This window comes from Helobdella robusta (genome assembly GCF_000326865.2).
Source record: "Helobdella robusta unplaced genomic scaffold HELROscaffold_20, whole genome shotgun sequence".
NCBI classification, from domain to species: Eukaryota; Metazoa; Annelida; class Clitellata; order Rhynchobdellida; family Glossiphoniidae; genus Helobdella; species Helobdella robusta.
The window spans coordinates 1955078-1978615 of NW_008704084.1; the positions used below are offsets into that span (position 1 = coordinate 1955078).

Here is a 23538-nt window from a genome sequence, read left to right on the forward strand (position 1 = left end):
GATATTATCATGAAAAACCTAAAATTATTTACTAATGATGAATTGTTTGATTATTTGGAAGCATCAGCAACAATTGAAAATATAAAAAAAGCAACAGAAAAGTTCAATGTTACAGATCATGCTACACTTTCAGTTTTTACGCAGTCAATAGAAAGTGAGTTTTATCATTGGGATAAAGTTTTTTGTGGCCCAAGAGTAAGTTTAAATGATAATTCTCTGTTGAAAATGCTAATTGCAAAACACATGTTCAAAGTTGATGAGAATAAAAACAAACTTCTCTCTGAAGTTTTCAACATTTCCCAAGAAGCATTTTGTAATGAATTTTTCGGTGTTTTCAAAATAGTAAAACCTTTGTTTGTGGGAAAAATATTTTACACTGCAGAAAATCAAGATGTTATTGACATAATTAACGAGGCAAACAAGTCTTACCATATTTTATTGCACACAAAGAAGTTTTTAGCAAATTTAGACAGCATTTCCTCAACTTTTTTCAATACATTTAATGATAAAAATAATGTTGTAGTTAAAGAGTTGAAACTGTTAGGCCCCTTTTTGAAATTTTTTGGAAATTCATTTTTATTTGACTTTGTGCCAACAACCCCAACATCATATTACGTTTTGAAAAGCAAGTTGAGGTTAGCTTCACTTGTAATGAATTGCCTTGCAGAAGACAGATTTCAACAAGTTGAAAATGAATACTTATTAAAAAAAAGAGCAGTTCCTTTTATAAACAATAAAACATTTTTAACAGGTTTGGTTTTTGATTTAAAAAAATCTAGCAACAATTCAATACCATTTCTCAGTTACAAAATTATGGTTGATCATTATTTTATAAAGTTGCTGAATAAGTTTAACATGAGAGAGAGTACAGAGTTTACAATATTCCATTTGAATCCCAGGATTGTACCAGCTTTCATCCAGTCTGGATTCGTGTATATCCAAGATATTATTGACCATGCTTTCATAAAGTGGTACACGGGTGTTGATAACATAGGAACTACTTTGCAACAGTTCCCGACTCCATGTCATGTTGAAGATATTTTCCAAATAGTTCACAGTTTGTTACTGCCTTTGTTTATGGTTATTTCATGGCTTACTTTTGTGCCTATTATTGTTAAAGATATAGTTATAGAAAAAGAGTTGAAATTAAGTGAATTTATGAAAATTATGGGTCTGTCAAATTCTGTTCATTGGCTGGCATGGTTTATTCATTATTTTATTATAACTATGTTTCCTGTGTTAATGACAACTATACTTGTAAAGATTGGCAATCTACTCATTCACTCCAGCAGTTCTCTTTATACTGTCTTCATGATGATTTACATGGCGGCACTCATAACTCAATGCTTCATGTTCAGTGTGTTTTTCAATCACTCGAACACAGGTGCAGCCTTTTCAACAATATTTTATTTCATCAGTTTTTTGCCATACAAATTTTGCATAAATTTTCAATATTCCATGAATATCCATTATAAAATTATTGCAAGTTTATCTTACACATCAGCATTTGGTTTTGGATGCTCATATATGGCCAAGTATGAAGATCTAGAAGAAGGTCTACAATGGTCAAACATGTTCAAAAGTCCAGATGAAGCTGATCAATTCAATTTTGGATACTGCATGTTGATGATGATTGTAGATATAATTTTACATGTCGTCATAACACTTTATGTTGAAAGGGTCCATCCTGGCAACTATGGTGTAGCAAAGCCATGGTATTTTCCAATTGATTGGGTTGTTAATATTTGTCAATTAAAACGGTTTTCCAATAGAACGAAAGCACCTACAATCAATCAGATGAATGTTATAACTGAGCCATTAACAACTAACTTAGATACAGGAGTCTCCACAGTTAATTTAGTCAAAAAGTTCAAAAAGTTCGTTGCTGTTAATAATTTAAATGCAGAATTTTACAAAAACCATGTCACTGGTTTCTTGGGTCACAATGGTGCTGGTAAAACGACGACATTGTCTATAATAACAGGCTTATATGGTCCTTCAAGTGGTACAGTTTATGTTAATAACATGGACATAAAAACACAAATTAAAGAAATTCGAAAAATCATAAGTCTATGTCCTCAGCACAACATATTGTATGACGATCTCACTGTAATGGAACATCTTCTGTTTTATTCAATGCTGAAAGGATTACCAAAAAAGGAAATAAAAAGTGAATGCAACAGAATTTTGATGGATCTCAATTTGTTTGATAAGAGGGATGTGAATTCTTCATATCTGTCAGGAGGCATGAAGAGGAAGCTTTCTGTTGGCATAGCCTACATCGGGTCTCCAGACGTTGTAGTGCTGGATGAACCAACTGCCGGCGTCGATGCGTATGCCAGACGATCCATATGGGACCTTATTCAGAAATACAAAAAAAATCGAACGACGATACTCTCAACCCATTTGATGGACGAAGCTGATATACTCAGTGATAGGTTGATCATCATAAACAAGGGGCAGGTTCGTGCCTCTGGTTCAATAATGTTCCTTAAAAAACATTTTGGTAAAGGGTATCACCTAGATATAAGCTTTGATAAAAATTTCAATGATGAAATAGAACGACAAAAGGCTGTAGATAATTTCGAGAAGCTTCTTAAACAGTTTTTTCCAAATGCTTCTCTTGAAATATCTGTTCATGGATACGGTATATCTTGTATACTACCTTTTGCTCACAACGATATTTTTCATCAGTTCTTTAATGATCTACATTCTAAAAAGAAGGAATTACGTTTTTCTAATTATGGTCTTTCAAATATCACTTTGGAAAGAGTTTTTACTGAAGCCAACAAAAATATTAACTCTAAAGATAAGATGTCGGTAGAACAAAGTTTTAATTACAATTTTAACGTGTGTCCACCTTTCAAAACACTTAAAAATTTAAATTTAGTGTTTAATCAGTCTTCTGCTTTATTTGCAAAGAGACTTTATATCCTTAGGAGAAGCTTCAAATTAATGTTTTGTCAATTAATTCTTCCTCCAATTTTTTTGTTACTGATGTTGTTATTAACAGATTATGGATTCAAAATTTCAAGTGATATATCTGATATGGAACTTCATCCTTGGTTGACAAAATCTAAAGATTCAAATCTTGTTGTTTTTTTATCAAGAAATAAAAATTTGCACTGGGATGTAAAGCCAGTTGAAAATAGTTTACTGAACGAGCCATGGATGGGTAATAAATGTTTAGATCCCGCAGTACATACTTTGACTGATGAAAAATGTGATATCAAAACTTTAAAGACAAATTTATCTTTGTTTAGATCAATGAAGAATCCAAGGTTTAACGTTTCATGTAGTTGTACATCTGGTTATAAACGATGCTTCGATCAATTTTCTGGTAAACCACCTCCAGAATTAAAACTTATTAACGGGGATGTTTTTCAAAATCTTACAAATTACAATATTCAAAAATATTTAGTAGATACGCAACACAATTTTTCAGAAACAAGATTTGCAGGAATTGAATTTAGATCTAGAGGATCATTACATTTTTCATTTTCGGAAAAACTTTTGAATATTACTAAAAGCCTTATCTCATTGAGTGATCAAACACTTAGAGGATTAGATATATTCAACGTTTCAAATGTTTCGAGAGCTTTAATGAAAAATATAGAAACTATTGCTCCTAAATTTATAACTAATCATTTAGCAACAGTTTGGTTCAGTCACGAATCACCGGTATCTGTGGTTGCTTATACAAACGTACTTCACAACGCTCTTTTGAGATCACATTCAAAAGATGTCAGTCATAAAAAATTAGGATTGTCTGTTCATTTGCAGTCGATCAGTCGCAAGTCTAAAAAGTCAATCGTCAACAAGGCTTTAGAAGTATTTCCCCCTGTCACAATTTTATTTTCTTTGACTATTATACCTACTAGTTTTTTATTCTTTTTACTTAATGAAAAGAATAGCGGTTTAATTCATTTACAATTCATTAGTGGGGTTAATTCAACCTTGTATTGGTTAACTAATTTTATTTGGGACCTTTCAACGTTTTTACTTCTTTCCGCCGTATTTTTAATAGAATTTGTTATTTTTGATTGCAAAGAATACATATCTGCAGACAACTGCCCAACTTTCATTTTACTCTTGTTAAGTTACATTTGGGCTGTTATACCATTTACTTATTTTTTCTTCTGGATATTTACTGACCCTAACACTGCTTATATATTTCTCTCTAGTTTTTATTTTTTAATAGGATTCATTCCATTTATTATTACTTTTGTGTTGGATTTTATTGAAGATGGGAAAGATCGTAATGATTTCTACAAAGTACTTTTTAGCATTGTTCCACAATTTTCACTGACAAGAGGCTTGGTTGATTTGAACTACAATCAAATGAATTATGAAATTCAATCAACTTTATTGGGTGAACACAAAGTTGAATTTTTAAACCCACTTGCTCTGGATATGGTTGGCAAGTATATTGTAGCTCTTTTTGGTTTTGGATCGGTTTTTTTTATTTCTTTTTTCATTATTGAATGCATGTCTCATCAAAATGTTTTTTTAAAACGAAAGTTGAACATTCAAGTTTCTCAAAAAAGACCGATTAATAGTGATAAAGATGACGATGTTCTGCTTGAAGAAGAAAGAGTGCATAACAATCCTGGAGGCAGTAGTGTAGCTGTTTCTAACCTGGTTAAATCATTTGGACATAAATTATGCTTTTCTTTAAAAAGAGTTGATACAATAATGGCAGTCAATGATGTTTCGTTTGGAGTTTTAAATGAGGAATGTTTTGGTCTCCTTGGTATTAATGGAGCTGGAAAAACAACTTTGTTCAAAATTTTAACTGGAGACATACGACCAACATCTGGAAGTGTATACATGAAAGGTTCAAATGTTACCCAGAACATTAAAAAATCAAAAAATCTTTTTGGATACTGTCCTCAATTTGATTCTCTCTGTAATTTCATGAATGTTGAGGAGCATTTGGTTCATTTTTCCAGACTAAGAGGAGCTTCTTTAGAAGATGTAAAATTAATTTGCGACTGGGCATATTTCAATTTAAATTTGTTGGCTTACAAAAATACTCTTGCTAAGCATTTATCTGGTGGGAACAAGAGAAAATTATCTATAGCTTTGGCTTTAATTGGAAATCCTGATGTAGTTTACCTCGATGAACCTACCGCAGGAATCGATCCAAATGCCAGGAAATATGTTTGGGAATCAATTGTCGGCACTGTCAAGGCTGGCCACTCAGTAGTATTAACATCCCACAGTTTAGAAGAATGCGAATTTCTTTGCAACCGTTTGACGATCATGGTTTCAGGAGAGCTCAAATGCATTGGAACTATTCAACATCTCAAAAATAAATTCAATGAAGGGTACATGGTCGAGGTGAAGCTAGCAGAAGGTGATGAAAGCTACGGGCAATTCTTAGTGTACATTACCCAACATTTTCCTAAAGTTCAAATAAATGAACATCATTTGAATTTTGTTAAATTTTTATTGCCTCCAACTTACGATGATTTGTCTTCAATTTTCAATGTTTTAACCGAAGCCAAATCATCGTTATTGATTGTTGATTATGCTATTAATCAAACTAAACTTGAACAAATTTTCTGGAGTTTTGCGAAGCAAGCTAGAGTGTCCGTTTAATTTTTATATTTTTTTTTACTTACGGATGACAATATTTATTATATTAATTCATTTCAGTATTTCATATCATTATATACATTTTTTCAAATTCTTCATGTTTTGTTATTTTATAAATTACTGGTCAAAAATTTTATCTACAATTCAACTAATCGATTTATAATAATTTTTGTTTTGTACTTTTCAATGATGGACGCGTTAATAACTTGTTTTCATGCATGTATTATTCTTTACCTACTGGCTTTCAAGTGATTCCGGTAGCATATTTATAAATCGTGCATGATTCAAAGTAGGCTTTTATTTTTTAAGTTATTTACATTTCCTATTCCATTTTTCCTTGTTTTTCTTTCATTATTTTCATGTTGCTAAAGTTTCAGAGTTAAGGGTTATATGTAGGAAATGATACTTTCATGTCTAATTTGCGATTTATTCTAATGCATTAGTTTAACAAGAGTGTCATAGGTTTATTATTATTAATTAGTTAATAATAATTACTACTAATAATTGCTATCAATAATTAATTAATGAATTAATAAATAATAATTATTATTATTATTAATTAATGGTTATTTAAGGTTTCTGAGAGTTTAGCTGGCTAAAGCGAAAGAGCTGTATCTATTTTTCATACCTATCTTATCACTAAAACTAAATAGCCGTGATAAGATTTGCTTGTTTGTCTCATATGAACTGCTGTCTATTTATTGTTTTGCTATTCTACAAAAAATTTGACGTGCTAGTGTATGTAACATGCATTTTTAAAAATTGTGATCACTTGTGGATTAACTTTAAAAAATTGTGAAATTATATTTTTTGTCATTTTATTGCATTTCGTTGTTACGTTTGGCTAAATAATTTATTAAATTTGATATTATGTAGCAGACGTTTCATATTTATAGTGTTTTGACATTTGGTGTTATAAAAAGTTGGCCTTCGAAGGATTACCTACTCTTTTGACGAAAAGCTTATACTTTTCGTTTCGACATATTTTTTTATGCCTATATCGGTGTGATGAGTTTTTTTCATGTTTTGAAACTGTTTTATGATATTCTATATATATTTTGCTTGAATTCTATGGTCGGTACGTGTATGTGCAAAAATATGCATATGTTTACACACACGTACTCATGTGCACGCACACACACAAGCACAACAAGCATAACTTGTTGAAATTTTCATTCTAGCATTTTGGCGAAAAGAATCCATTTATATAGAATGATTTTTTCCAATCGTGACTATTTTATGCTTATATGGTTCAAAAGTTACGTTTTGTTTTTGATTTATTTTTCTTAAGAATTAAAACGTTATTTGTTTGTACGTTGAATTTAATTTTGATATTTTTGAAGTTGATTACAATTTATCCAATATTTATGCAAATGAATTTTATGCTAAAACATAATAATAACTGAATATATAGTTGAGAAATATCAAGCAGATTAGCAATTTTTATGTAGTAACTACCACTTCCAAATTTGTTTACAATGAACACTTTCTGAACCTTTGTAATCATAGGTAAAAACACAGTTAAAACACTAAATTAAGTAAGGATAGATAAGCGAATAATAGAGCAACTTCAAAATGTGGTTAGGAAATTTATGCTTCAGTTCATAGAGAGTAGCAAACCAAGAGAGATCCAAGGTAGCAATTAATCCCAGAAATTTTTCGAGAGGTACTTTGTTGATGGTGATGTCCTTGATTTCTAAAGCAAAATTAGTGACAATCTTAGGACCAAAGAAAACGCAGCAAGATTTGTTAGTATTTATAGAAAGATTATTGACCTTGATCCACTCAAAAATATTTTGTAGTTCAGATTTTAATAGGTTGATCAACGAAATTATGGTAGTACCACTAAGAAGAACCGTAGTGTCATCAGCGAACAGTACAAACTTTAAAATAAAAGAATTCACAAGATCATTTATAAAATATTGGAGGAGAAAACCAACGACTGAGCTAGGAGGATGCCTTTGCATAGAGGTAGTAAATCAGAAAGGACATTATCAAGTTGATCTTATTGATGACAGTTTGTGACAAAACTTTTGAACCAATTTAGAACTTGATCGCGAATACCACATCGTTCAAATTTATTGAAAATTGTGTCAAAAACATTGTGACAGTGTCAAAAACTTTGGAAAGGCCAATAATTATTTCTATAGTGATGAGTTTTTTCAGTTTTTTTCAGATATGTGATGAACAAAGTCAAGTGCAGCATGTTCTGCGTAAGATCCTGATTCGAAACAACAATAATTTATTCGGCATAAATCAGATATGCGCTGACCACCTTAAACTAGCAATACAGTAAACCAGATAAGAATCAGATGCTCATTCAAGAATTTGTTTAATCTGATTTGGACAATTTTTCCATAAATTTAGATTAAATTTGAGATTAAATTAATGTTGAGATAAAAGAATTAGGCTTGTAGTTGTTGATATACGTTCGTCGTAGAAATTAGTCCTTTAATCCATTCACGTTGGCATACAGCAGCCAATATGCTCACGGACTACATTCTAATAGTTTATGCTCCACTATGTTTTTTTTTACAAAAATACAACCTCAGTGTTATATGGGTGCTAGGCACCTGTGGCGCTTGATTCAATTTACCCGTTTTCTTCCTAAAAATGAACTCCAGATAATAAATAAATGTATTCAAAGAAATGCTTTTTTTGGTCACCCAGAAAATATTCTAACAGCAATGCTGCTGGATGACAGAGAAGAGATAAGAGAACTTGCAGCCGGACGAATTAAATGTGCAAGAAAAGCCACAGCACCTGGTGAAGGTAAAATCAGAAAATTTCAATGTCCTTCTCTTAACTTTGAGACTGCTGAATACTTTTGTCTTCTATTGTCTTCTAAATTGGCAAGACGTTCCAAGAACCTCGCCACCTATGCTACGAGATATAAGCAATGACAAAATTGAAGCAGCAATTAAAGTACCTTGGAAGTAGACACTAGAAAAATATCCTTGCCGTAATCAAAGCGTGGAACCACATGTAAAGTTGATAACCGAAGCATCATCGTCAGTCTGTGGTGCTCTGAGACGTGATGGATATATAAGAGCAAAATTAGAATTTGAAAGATTAACTGAAACTGATAATGTTATAATAGTAAATATATATTATAATATAATAAAAGTATATTATGTGCAAAAAACAGTGTCTTTTAATTATCAAATTTACCTGTATGTAACTGTATCACAAATGTAACTGTATCACTCCAATTATTGAAATTTTTTTTACAAAAAAAATTGTATATAAAAAAAAGTTTTTTTTACAAAAAAAAATAATTTTTTTTACAAAAAAAATAATTTGAAAACAATTCAACAAAATAATAAAATGCTAATCTTGGTTTTAATATTAAGCAAACAATTGGCATTGAACAGAAATACTGTTATGAGCTTATTTCAATGGCAAATGTAAGTTATTTTTCAAGGCCCTGCCGGCAAAGTTAAACGAAATTTTTTTTGTTTAATTTTATTCCAAATGTGATCCATATATGCTAGAGCAACTTTTTATTGCTATTCATAGTCGATAGTTTAAAAAAAGTTTTGGGACGACCTACCCTAATGTGTATGGTTTTTGTTATTCAATAATTAAAATTGAGCAAATTTTAAAATTGCTAACTTTTTTGAAAGTAATAAGTGCTGATTTTCAGAAGTAAACTGAGCCGTTAAGATATTTGGAAATGAACTAAAAGTATTGTTTGATAGAGAAAACTACTGATGACGTGCACGTGTGAAGTTGCAAAGTACATTGAAATACACAGGAATTGAAATACTGCACTTGACCTGGAAGATTTTTGACATTCCAGCTTTCGACAATCAGTAACCGTCCCTGTTTTTGGGTTTCTTGCATCAATTGCAATGAATGTGTAAGGTCAAGCACCCGTCATAAAACTGAATTTAATATTTTAGGTAAACTGCTGTATAAATATAACAAATAAATATCCTAGGTTTATACAGAGTGCTAAGCAGGCGGTATACTACGTAATAGCTTTAGATCAGATGGCGTAACGAGAATGTTTAAAAATTTTTTACAAAAAAGTAATAGAGATAAGATTTTTTTAATGACTAGCTTAAACGTATTTAACCGTTTAAACATAGCGTTTGATGTTTCAAAAAAACGAGAAATCTTAAGTAAGTATTTCAAATAAAAAGGTGTCAGATTAAGAGTTAAGTTGTAAACGTTAACACTGTGCACTGTTTTATCCGACTTGAAAAACAAACTTTAGAATGAAGCTATTGGCGAGGTCACATTATTGGCATTTGTGGTAGCATGTGTCAACGAAAAATTTGTTAAACCCAATTTGTTAAAATTTGTCTGTTCAATTAAATTTCGAGTTTCCGTTGTAAAAATAATTACGTTTCCTTTAGCTTGTTTGAATTTGTTATATAAAAATATGTTATAACAAGTACCAGCCTGACATTGGTATCTAATAATATTTTGATGCTTGCACCTGAATCGACTACGCGTAGTTGAAACGGCATCGGCGTTCCACAGATTTCATGTTCCCGTCAATCAAATAAATCGCCTTCATGGTCTCGCTTCTGGTTGCAATATTATATGAACAAGTGCAAGCGTTTCACTGACGTTGAGCAGCCAACCACAAGATTACATTTTTAATTTTCATTATTTGCTTATGTTTTAAAATTCTTAAGCTTTTAATGTTGCGAGTGAAGTGACCACATTTTAAACATCAGTTTCAATTAAAACTTACCTAGAGATTGCCTAGTTGTTTCAGTTTTGACCGTAGTATAAATAAATTATCTTGAAGTTTTGCTTTAGGATTATACAATATCAGCTTGTGTCGTGTCGTTTATTAAATATGTTCTATGGACGAACAAAGAGTTTGATTTTAAATATCGTATTTCCCGACCAAACGTTTGTTTTTAATTTTCCGAAGATGCTTGTTCACCGTTGTAGGTAGATAGACGAGCCAGCACACGAAGCAAGTCTTGATGTCTGCTGTAAAATACTGACTTAATTAACCGCTGCATCGCATTTTAGCCCACATTCACGGTTCACAACGGCCAGTTTTGTTCTTTCGTTCATCGGTGCGGTGGAATTGCTCTTCATTTTTTTTTGCGGTGCAGTGCCTAACGTTATGATGTCTATATATGCTCAGAGTAGAGATTTTTTGCAACAAGGTTATTAAAAAGTGAAATACTTGTCCCGTACAAACAAAGAGGCAGAACAATTTTACCACTAATTTATGAATTGTTTTTAAATAAACAGTTTCAACTGTAGGTCTTAGTTTTAAAACGTCGAAAATATAATACCATTTGCATTTATTTTTGGAATCATGTTTTGGAATTGAATTCTTAATAACAAGTAAAAAAAAACAAAAATAATTTTTTCCTATGCGTATAACTAAACCGTGTTCAAGGGCGGATGTAGGCAATTTTGATGGGAGGGATCAAAGTTTGACGGGGCGCCAAATAGTGGAAATACTTGTTAACTTATTTTTTGTTCATCGTACAATTTGTACTCAATTTTCCTATTTAAAGCGGTGTTTTCATTTACAAAAACTATGTTTCAATGTATAAAAAGTAATTAAACAATATATGTTGGCTGAATTAAAAAATTACGAAATGGATGTTGATTGTTGATGTGGTCTCCTCCTAAATCCGCAACAGACATGTTCGCAGGCCCCATCAAATAAAATAAGAGAGATTTTCTCACTGTGTTGAAGTAAATAAAGTAAAAACAGTTTTAGATACTTGTTGGTAAGCTTATTTACTGTTTTTATTATTCAAATAAAAAATTTTAAAGCTTTTATCAAAAATCGAAGTTCAAATAATATAGTTTTGAAAAAGAACAATTGATGGGATGTCTTCCTGTTACATTTGATTTATATAAGTATTATAACTTGGTTTGCACAATACAAACACTGGCAAAAATTAAAATCAGAATTATGTTGATGTGATTTTTTTCAAGTTATTTAAATTGTTATTAAAGAAGTTCAAAAGCGTGCTTCATAAAAATAAGATCGTTATATAAATTAGTTTCAAAACTTAATCGCCAAATGTACAAAAAGTTGCCAGCAAATAAAATGGGAACACGAAAAACGGAAGCAACAATTGCATTTATTAAATGATTAATAGTCTATGCTGCTGTGAAATATCCGCCATCATATTTCACGCATGGACGAACCTGCTAAACGCAACGTCATTAAAGAGATTTGCTCTGACGTGCAACTGCCGCATGTGCTCATATTTATCTGCCTGCCTCTACAAGAGTGCGCCTAACAATGTTGATTGTCCTTAAATGACACCCATTACAAAACATTCTTCTGCCTTCCCAATACGGTTGCGAATGTATGCCACACAGCATAGGTATACACCAGCTGTCAACTGGATCAGAACATTCAGTGCCTATTAGTTATTTAACAAGTCTACAAATACATTTTTTTAAATTGATCATATTTTTCAGCTATTTCTAAAAAAACAATTTTAAGCATTTAAAACTTTTAATATAACATCTCCAAAAAGCAAATTTGTTTACACCAGCAAGTGGTGTTGCTTTCACTAACGTACGTAAGTCACATCTGTTATGCAAGTCATATTAGGTATAGCTGAGATGCATTCAACGTGTCCTTTGTCCATGTTAGCGAATGATGGTCGATTCTACGTTGAAATAAAAAAAACAACCTTAAATACGCCTCGAGCAGCAAAAAATAAATGAAAATTTTTTTTTTTTTTTTTTTTAATGAATATTCAATAGCGGTGGGAGAAGGAATCAATTGATGGGATGTTGCATGCCATAAAGCAAAAGATGTAAGATAATATAAATACCGGTTTACATAACTTAAAGATTAGAAAGTTAGTGAATTGCTGCAATTAAAAACATTAACCTGCCACTGATTAATATAAACGAAAATTTAACAATTATATGATTATATTCTGATGTATTTATACAAAACATCACACGAACAAAATTTCGAATGTTTAATCTTAACGTTAACGATATGTCAAATTACAGGCCTATTAGCATTATACCTTGCCTCTCTAAATTATATGAAAAAATTATTTAACAAAAAATGGATATATACATTAAGGAAAATAATATTTTGAGCGATTGTCAATTTGGGTTTAGAAGTGGCTTATCTACAGAAGATGCCTTTCTTAAGTTTGTAAATGATATTAATTCATATCTAAATAATTCATCGTTGGCTCTCGCTGTCTTTGTCGATTTCTCAAAAGCCTTTGACTCAGTCGATCATCATCTATTGATTGATAAGGTCATAGGCTATGGTTTCAATGGTAATTTATCAGTTTTGTTGAAATCATATTTGGATTCCAGATATCAGTATGTTGATATTGCTGGAACTAATTCAAAAACAACTCTGGTTACAAGAGGTGTGCCGCAAGGTAGTATCCTTGGACCATTGTTGTTCTCGTTGTTTATTAATGATATTGTGCATATTCACAAGTGTCCTTCGGTTATATTTGCTGACGATTGCACTTTTTATACTAGTGAGACACATGTTGACTCACTAAGGGACTCAGCAACAAATCTTCTTAATGCATTATATAAATGGTCGTTATTAAATAGACTAAACATTAACCTTAAAAAAACTAAGTATATGATTTTTTCAAAAAATAAAAATATTCAATCTGACAATATGCAATTGGAAATAAATGGTAATTCACTGGAATTTGTAGATCAATTCAAGTTATTACGAGTTGTTATTGACTCTCGATTAAATTTCAAACACCATGTTAAAGCAGTCATTAGCAAAATTAATATAACTTTAGGCTTGGTTCATCGCATTAGCACATACTTAAACAATAACTCGAGGAAAGTCTTCTATTTCTCTTTTGTTCAAAGTCATTTGTTTTACTGCAATCTTATTTGGGGAAATGCAAATAAAACTTGTATACAGAAACTATTCGTTTGCCAAAAAAAATGTGTTAAAGCACTTTTTTATTCTAAAAGACCAAATGACATCCGTGATAATTTTCTGATAAATCGGCTTCTTTCTGTGTATGAAATAAATTGCTATAAGGCCTGCTGTTTCTTATTTAAAGTGATAAAGGGAATATCAACTAAGGGTGATATCGCATCGATTGTCTTAAATTCAATCCAGGTTCCAAGATCTACTAGAGTCATTAGTGAAGTCTCATTCAGGACATTAGTAGCTACTAACAAGCGAAGTTCCAGAATATTCTGTTTTTATGCGCCAAAATTATGGAATGATCTTCCCAATCATTTAAAAAAAATTGACACTTTTAATAAGTTTAAAAAACAATTGAAGGTTTTTTTTTGTTGTTTCTCATGATTTCATTTATTTTTCTTATTATTAATTAATTTTCCTTTTCTAATTTCGGGCTGACATTATTATTTTTCACGGTTTCTTATTTAATCTAATTAATTGTTCAATTTTCATTTTTTGTTTTCCAATATGACTGACATTATACTTTGGGCTATCATCTTAGTTAAGGTCACCATTAATATAGCATTCATTGCTAAGGTTGCACCTTTTTCTTTCATTATTTGATTGAAATAAACTTGTGAAAAAAAACGTTGACAAAAAAAAAACGTTATACCACACCACAATATTTTAACACATTCCACAAATATTAATAAATAAATAACTTTTGCGCAAGATTTTGTTACTTTAAATGGAAAGACCTTATTAGTCTCAAGCAAAAAAATAATCTAGCAATATTTTTTCACAGATAGTGAAAAAAAATTTAAAAAGTTAAATCTGTTGAAATGTAATTCATTTTATTAATCGTTGGTAAGAGAGTTTCACTTTCATAAGTTGATGGTATTATATTTATGCTTGCGAGTGATGTAATTTGGCTCTGCTAGCTCGAGCAGAATGCCTCAAAAGTTTTTTTAAATCTGATGAAAAGAATTGAACTCAATAAGTGAGAAAAAGAAGTGAGAAAAAGATTTTTAAATTTGTGACAAAATTATTATTTTTTTTTATTAATAAGGATTTAAAAATCCTTAGTGATAAAAAAATAATAATTTTTTTTAATAATAATAATAATAATCACAACGTTCTATGGCTTGAGTTATGGGTAATAATACAGTATGAATACATGAATAAATGAATACAGTACTTTACGACGATTACCAACACAATTATTACTACAATTAGATTTAGTTCTTTCGAAAAGTGGTTTTGGCTGAAGCGTTGATAATGGATAACCTATATCTCAAATTAGTTAATAATGGATTCCAATTGTTGCTTTTGTCCAACCTCCAAATTGTCCACAACTGATCTTGTCGTCATGATTAAATATTCCTGTAGTCCTTCAATACTGTGATCAGTCTTTCTGCTGCTCCCATACCTTCCAAAGTTGCTCACAATCCTTCGTGCCAGGCCGAGTCGACTGTTTCAATGAATTCGATAAAACAACTGTTAAAATATTTTGTACGCAAAATTTCGCACCGTCCATTAACAATATCAATATCAGAATTTGCTGGATTCTAATTCAATTTTTCTGCAACCTACCTGCTCTTCACTTTAATGTTGTTCTATATTTTTAGTCGCTATCGATTGGTAAGATTACAGTTTTTTAGGTTGCTTTTTTTGTAATACAATCAAGATTGACTTGCGCCATTTGCCTGCCTATTTTTTTTTATATAAAAGTTTCCAGACAAATTTTAAAAATTTCTTCAAGGCCAACTGGTCTTCAGTTTTTATCTCTACATTCATGGCTATCTAATTGGTTTTTTATCTAAGCTTCAAGCGTTTCTTTTGTCTACATGATTTGTAACACCATGTCGTCACAACTAGCCAATATTTTAAAATATTTAAAATAATTAGAGAATTGATATCAATTTATTAATTTTTATTTTATTAAAATTATTTAATTGCTTTAATTTAAAAACTGCTCGCTTGCAGTCTTCTCTATTTGCACAGAACACAAAATTAAAAGGCTGAAAATAACTGCTCCCATCAATTAATCCACCTTCCACCAATGAAATCCTGTTAAGCAGCACAAATGGAAACATGATGCCTCAAAAAAACTGCTATGTGATGACCATTCATGCAACAGTTGAACAAATAAGTTTGATGGTTGTGTGTTCATAGTGCCACCAAAGCAGTGTTTAAAATTCCTACAATTTGTGTTAACTATCAATACAATACTAACATCATTCTGTATAGAATTACCAACGAATTTGCATGTGCTTGCTGTGTTGCCGTTTAACGTTTTTATTTATTTATGCGGTCATACTCAGGCAATAAATTATTTTTTAAATGTAGGTTTTCATAAAAACTATTTTGCCTCGAGAGAGCAGTCCTTTTTGTTTGTTAACACGTTGTAAATGAGTTTGAATTCTGTTATTTAGATTGAAAAAGCTTTTAGATCCTCATCTTCTTTTATAGAATCGCACATTTATGAACATAAATTAATAGCGATAATACTGAATATTAAATGTGTACTCTAAATTATGAACTGTTTTCCACAACTTGAACTAAAACTATAAACAGTAGGTAAATGTTTGCAAGATTGTTTTCAACAAAGTAAACGAAAGACGCAGTTGAATTCATGGGTATTGTATTAAATGTCTCAACTAATCTCAACTAAGAAACTCGACCATTAAGCAGAAATTGCTCGCATCTCCACAAAGTCGTAAACACTTAAAAACGTTCTCTTTATGTTGCACCTCCTCATAAAGCCGCATGGCCAAATAATGTTCATGCCTGCTTCTTCTAACTCGCTCGAGAACCATCCGTTTACTTGATCAATATCTTCTTGCACCTACCCACATAATAAATAAGATATAATTATAACAGAGATATATATTATTTACAGAAAAATAGAAAAAAATTGATTGCTAAAACTGAATAAAATTTATACGGTTTCTTTTGGGCGGCCAAATTACGCTGAGAAACTCTATAATGTTATAACTACGGTAATGATCGATTTTCGCTATATTATTTATTATTTTATTATCGTTATTTTTGCTGTACTTTTAATCTTTGGACAGAGGATTGTAAAGAAATATTACTGGAAAGACCTGCTGCTGATAGTTTCAATGCTACGAGCGTTAAGTGCAGATGGCGAGGCTCGAACTCTCTATGTCGTTGATGCTGGGACGACAATGTTGTTGTTGTTGCTGTTTTGATGTTAATGATGTTGTTGTGTTGTTGTTAATGTTGTATATAATGTTGTTGTTGTTGCTGTTTTGATGTTAATGATGTTGTTGTGTTGATGTTAATGTTGTATATAATGTTGTTGTGCTGCTGCTGCTGTTATATTTATTTTTCGTTATGTAGTTCCATTGTATTTTTGTATAACTTTTTAAAATGATGGGAGCTTGCAATATAAGGACATTGACCTTCATAAAATTATTAATGCTAAAAAGCAATTTGCATGTAACATTTTGATAACAGAATGGTTTATGAGAAAGGAAAGAATAAGAAGGAGGATGGAACAAGGGTGGGTGCTGGGATAAATAATACACCAGATATTGAGGAAATGATGGCAGAGACTATGACGTCGATGATGACGACATAAACAAATTACAGTGCGTGTGTGTGCGTGCGCGCGTGTGTGCGTGTGTGTATATATATATATATGTTTGTGTGTGTGTGTGTGCGTGTGTGTGTGTGTGCGTGTGTAGGAGGAAAAGATGATAAAGAGTCTAAGACAGAATGCTGTCACGTTTCACTCAAAAATGACGTTGTTACGATCCTAATTTATTTCCTTCAAAATGTTGTCCGCATGGCATCGTGTGTTTAAAAAGGTTGATGCGTGTACGTACACAGTCTGATAGGAAATTATTGAACTTTTTTATAATAATGCCGAATATAGGGCAGCAGTGGCAGATTTAGGGGAATCCCAAAAGGCCGGTGCCCCCGTTGTGAGTGTTTTTTGTGTTAAAAGTTAGTAAAATTTTTATTTTAATAGAAAAGTTGACCATTTGTTTGGATTTTATAACAATTATAATGGGTTGTAACCATTCGAAGTTTGATAATAAATCATTTAATTGATCCTTAACGCTGATCAATTTTTCTGAAATGCTATCACCGTCCCTGTTTCAATTAGTTAATTAACATCTACTTTTATAAATACTTTAAATTGCAAGTAAGAAAACTATTCAAGGCAGAAAAAATTTTGTTTAAACGTTTCGACTTTAATTTTAGCGCCGTTGTTACTGGCTACAAAATGAGTTACGTAACAATTCTTATTCTAAGCTATTCTAAGTCTACATTCTACTGATTGTTTCACACAACCGACGTCTCATAATTTGAGGTGTTTTTTTTTTCAAAACCAGCAAAAACGTCTCCTGCTACCTTGCGAGTGTAATAAACAAACTTTACATATAATATCATCCACCACTCTTCAAAAAAATGTAAGCAGGAATAATTCGTAAATTTTCTTAATAATTAAATAAGTTTAGTAATGGTTTAATGGTAAAACGTGGTTTGTAATTCACTCGTTTGTTGTATAGTATAAAAAGTCTATCAAATGTACATAAATTAAAATAGTAACTTGCAGTGGCGGATCTGGGCCGCGGGGGAGTATCTTTGTTTTGAGCAGCATTTGTATTTAAGGTCAATAAAACTCATGGTTTTAACCGGAAAAATGCCGTGTTTGACGAAATGGTCGTCACCCGAAAATGTTGGCCCTTTCGTCAAAATAATGTTGACCCCTTCGTCAAAATGTTGGCCCCTCCATCAAAATGTTGACCCCTCCCTCAAAATGTTGGCCCCTCCCTCAAAATTTTGGCCCTTCCATCAAAATGTTGACCCCTTCGTCAAAATAATGCTGACCCCTCCCTCAAAATGTTGACTCCTCCGACAAACATTAAAATGTATTTAAAAATTTGAATAATTCCCCCGGTCAACGTTCGAAAAATTATTTTCAAAAATCATTCCCACCCTCCCGTCAAAGTTGTAGTAGAGATCCGCTACTCGGGTACAGTGCATTGGGCTTGTTGGTTGCCGTTAATTAAATAATTTTAGATAATTTGGTTCAACAATCAAACACTTAACAATGTTAGCAAATTATGATTTCATCTGTGTGTAATTTGTGACAGTAGATTTTAATATTTTTATAATTCTATCATCAACGGTATGAACCAATTGCAGTGATAGCAAAAGATTTATTCTTTTGTAGTTGCTTTCCAATTTTAGCGTTGAACTACTACAAAAAGCGTTGTGCGAAGTGTTTAAATGTTTTGCCGTACTGCAAATATTTCAAAAACATCAGGTGATAAACGAGAGTCGTGACGAGATTTAATGGCGGATTTAAGGGGGCTGGATGGGCCATGGCGCTCCCCGCGTTATCAACAGTCAACAATCATTTTGTTTCAATTTTATAAATATTTGGCCAACTTAAATCGTTTAATTACTAATTATATTATTTTATTACTAATTAAAACGCAATTTAATTTACTTGAAAAAACCTTTTTAAATAGAAAAACGGACACAAAATTGTGATGAACTAAAAAATTTGCCATGTATGTAATCCCAGTTTTTGGCCCATGTCAAATTTTGCCCCCCCCCCGTCAAAGATCCACACGGGGTGATGTTGCTGGAAGTAACGTCTCCAAATGTTGGTGCACGCTGGCATCATTGAGTAAGTAACTAATACATGTTTATAGTGATGTTTAAGGTGTTACTGATGATGATGATGATGATTACAAAGATGCTGGTGATATGATAGTGCTATGATTGGGGTGATGATGATGATGATGTACATGATTATGATTGTGATGACTATAGTGGTTATGATTGTGATGATGGTCATGATGATGATTGTGATGATGGTCATGATGATGATTGTGATGATGGTCATGATGATGATTGTGATGATGGTCATGATGATGATTGTGATGATGGTCATGATGATGATTGTGATGATGGTCATGAAGATGATGTGAGTGGGTGACGGCGATGAGGATGGTTGCAGATATAATCGTGACGAATAACAAATAGTGATGATGATGATGATGATGATAATGATGATGATGATGATGATGATAATGATGATGTAGAAGAAACGTGGATATTACGTTGAGTGGATGAAAATGTTCCATCACGTTTTTTTGCTCTTGCCATTAGAACATGCAACCAATAATAAATTGTGAATCGTCGTAATAACAAAGCTTCTTCTTTTTTTTTCCTTCTTCTTCTTCTTTTTCTTCTTCTTCTTCTGCTTCTTCTTCTTTTTCTTCTTCTTCTTCTTCCTCTTTTTGTTATTGTAACTACTATTATTACTATTACTGCTGTTATTATAATCATCATTATAATCATCATTATAATTATCATTATAATAATCATTATCATTATTAACATTATGTACGTTGTATTGAAAGAATATAACTATCAATAATTATTATTATCATTTTCCAAGAGCAAGCAAGTGGGCAGCAGTGAGCGAATGATGAGGCGCGATCCAGTGTAAATGAAATAGAGATGCAACGAGTGGTGAATTTGGCCGACGAAGCCCAAACCGGAAGTCAAATATAAAAAACTCGCAATTTAATAAAATTTATTTTTAGAATGAAAAACAAGTTATTAAGGAAAAAACACTAGGCGAATCGTGTTCATCCAGGATTTTTTTTTGTCGAGATGATATTCAATTTTTTGTTCAAATTAAATGTTTTACCAGCTGAATGAATGAATGATGGCCAAAAAATGTTTGCTCTAATACTAATCAAAAATTGTTTTGGAATTCAAAAGAGTGATGACTTAAACGAAAATTGCAACATTCGAACTCAAAATGGCCGAAGCCGAGTGTCAAATTTCGGTTGAAAATTCGGTGTGCCTCTGGCAGGAATGCAAGGCGTGATGCAGAGTGGTGGGACATCCCACGTAGGACGGAATGAACAGTACATATCAGCATCTGCATGCTGTTGACGTGCTGGTTGTCATCAGCTCTTCCAATACACCGGCTTGTTATTATTTGGTTGCAGTATCCAGCAGCCACGATTATGAAACAAAAGTTAGGAGTGTAGAGCCGGATGAACTGATGATGAAAAGTTAACGAAGTACTTATTTGTGGGCAGCAACAACTTTATAGCCAGGAGACAGTACAACAATTGATTATGCCACATAATATGTTTTTCATTCGACGAACAAACATACAAACATACGAACGAACAAACGAACGAACGAATGAATGAATAAATGAGTAATTGGAAGATTGAAGGATGAATAAATGTAATTGGAAGGAAAATAAAAAAATAAAAAGATGATCAAATAAACGGTGGGGAAAATAAACGGGCGTGTAATTAAATGAGGAATGATGCAAATTGCAGGAATGTATCATCAAGAGCCAGAATGAATGAATGAATGAGCATGAGTGAATGAGAGGGTGAATGAATGAATGAATAAGTTAATGAACGGAGCACGGCATTTAATTCATCTATTCAGGAACGATAAATTCTTTCCAGATAAAAAAAATAAAAAAGAAAGAAAGTGGCAGCAAGCCACAAAATTTGAAAAGTGATTTTCAAGCGGTGGATAAATATGACATGACAGCGAACAATGCCTGCACATAACTGCCGGGCTAATACTTCGAACTCAACATCGTGTGATATCATGCTTAACATCATGTGATATATTTATTTAACATAATACGCCATTGTGCTGTGCGGACAACTAATTCGCAAATAAAACCTGTTGTAGATTTGCATGCATGCAAGCATACATACAAACATGGCAAATAATAATTGGACCAACACAACGGCACACTGAATAAATAGAATCTCACAACACAAATGAACGGGTGCACGTCACTTAACATCCAAAATGAACGTTACATCAGAAGTACCCGTCTCAAGCACAAAAATGTACACACAAACAGGAAAAAACATACACACATTCACAAACACACACACGCAAACAAACACACACATGCAAACAAACAAACACACACAAACAAACAAACGAAGAACATTAAAAATCGTTAAGATAATGAGACAACATCAGTAAATGCATTCCAACAACTACACACCGTTCTCCAAATTGAATGAAATATTTATTAACATAAATGTACAGGCATTTATATTTCTGTATAAATATAATCATATGAAAATTAAAAAATTCAAATGTACGTTCCTATTCGAACGAACGAACATATAAGAACAACAAAAACAGAACAGTCTAGGTAACTACATACACAGTAAATAAACGAACAACCAAACGAATACAACAGAAACAGAGAAACAAACAAACACGAACATAACATGATAGAGGCCCGCCCTTCAATTTGTTCGATTAGTTGGTTTGCATACATCAGATGAACGAGTTTGCAAATTGAACCCACCAATAAATTCACAATCGTCCACCTCCATCAAAAATTTATACGTAGAACCAATACCATGCATGCATACTAAAAACACCATGCACACATACAACAAACACCATGCACACATACAACCAATACCATGCATACATACAACAAATACCATGAAAATATACAACAAATACTATGAAAACATACAACAAATACAATACAAACAAAGCCGACAATAAGTTAATGCATACAATATATAAAGCACATACCACAAATACAATGCATACAACATCCCCCCACTTACAATGCTTATGATAAAGTCAATACGACTACGAAAATGCATTTAATTATATTACAAAGATATGCAAAACTTTATGCATCCAACTAAACACATTGAGAACAAAAGAAGCGTACATATCATAAGCACACGCACACACACACACGCACACACACACACACACACACACACTCACAATCACACACACAAATCAAATAATTTCAATCATAAAAGTTTTTAAAATAATTAAACAAAACTACAATTTTAAAAGTAATAAAAGAAAGAATAGGCCTCTCTTCTCATTACAGAGATATGTGGAATACATTAAAAAGAGCATTCAATCATGTTTCGTCCACAATACATACTGAGTGATGACTTAATGACAGTGTTTGTCAAATCAAATCATCTTTAAGAGGGATCGATCGGCCATGATAAAACTTGAAACAAACACAGGTCGAAATTGTTGTAAAAAAACCCTTGCTGAGTCTTTCGGTGAATCTTCCTAAAGCGGATGTGAAACCAAAGTTGGGCATCAAGTATGTTTTGACGGACGAAAACCACAAAGAGAGCATAGAGGGCAGATTTGTACTTGTTAGCAATTGCTGAATTAAGTATTTCTAACAAATTTTCACATAGCTCCAGAAGGTTTTGATGAAAGTTTTTTTAGAGCTTTAATTACGCTAAAAGAAACATGATTTAAAGGTGATTTTGTTCGTTATTTTCCAGCATGATTTTGAAAGTGTGCCATCGGCCTTCATGGAACTCTTGTTGAGCGTCGATACTGACATTGAACTTTTTTGTGGTCGCTAGTTTTCAAGCAGCTGCAAAGATTTAACCTCATTATTTCTGAGGCGTCTTTTGGTGAGATAATCTTACGGGAGAAAATGGAAGAAGATCTGAAACACACCTGCTGGCTGGCCTATCTATCTAGCCAATTTCTGACCGGTTCATGAAAATTACGACAGTGATTATTATTATTGGTATTATTATTATTGTCACTAGTATGATGAAGACAATGATGATGATGATAATGATGACGATGATGATGATGATAATGATGATAATGGTGACGATAATGATGATGGTGATGATAATGAATTAATCGTCCAGTTCAGTCTTGAGTTTTTCCACTCTCACACCTCTTCATAAATCAAATTTTTGGAGTTTATTAAACCAAAAATTTCATAGACTGGGTATTGTGTGATAATGACGACGACGATGATGATGATGATAAAAATAATGCTGATGATTATGATGAGGTGATGATGATAATGATGAAGATGATGATGATGATTGGTGACCTTTAAACAATCTCACAGGTAAATATATATATATATATATATATATATATATATATATATATATATATATATATATATATATTTATGAACGAGGTTTTTAGAAATGCAAATTTCATTGAAATTGTTTGCCCATTTTGCATTAATTAACTTCTTT

At 32.0% G+C, this 23538-nt stretch overlaps 2 protein-coding genes across 2 annotated transcripts; one reads left to right on the forward strand and one right to left on the reverse strand.

Moving 5' to 3' along the window:
- Positions 1–243: 243 nt before the first annotated feature.
- HELRODRAFT_77531 (hypothetical protein) lies at positions 244–5604 on the forward strand (the record flags this gene model as incomplete). The annotated part of the gene is made up of 1 exon (XM_009018059.1): positions 244–5604. The coding sequence occupies one exon, from the start codon at positions 244–246 to the stop codon at positions 5602–5604; it is 5361 nt and encodes a 1786-aa protein (XP_009016307.1).
- Positions 5605–7130: 1526 nt separating this feature from the next.
- HELRODRAFT_171335 (hypothetical protein) lies at positions 7131–10668 on the reverse strand (the record flags this gene model as incomplete). Its single annotated transcript, XM_009018060.1, has 4 exons — positions 7131–7484; positions 8531–8628; position 9155; positions 10582–10668. 4 exons carry the CDS (start codon positions 10666–10668, stop codon positions 7131–7133), a joined length of 540 nt encoding a protein of 179 aa, XP_009016308.1.
- Positions 10669–23538: the final 12870 nt, after the last annotated feature.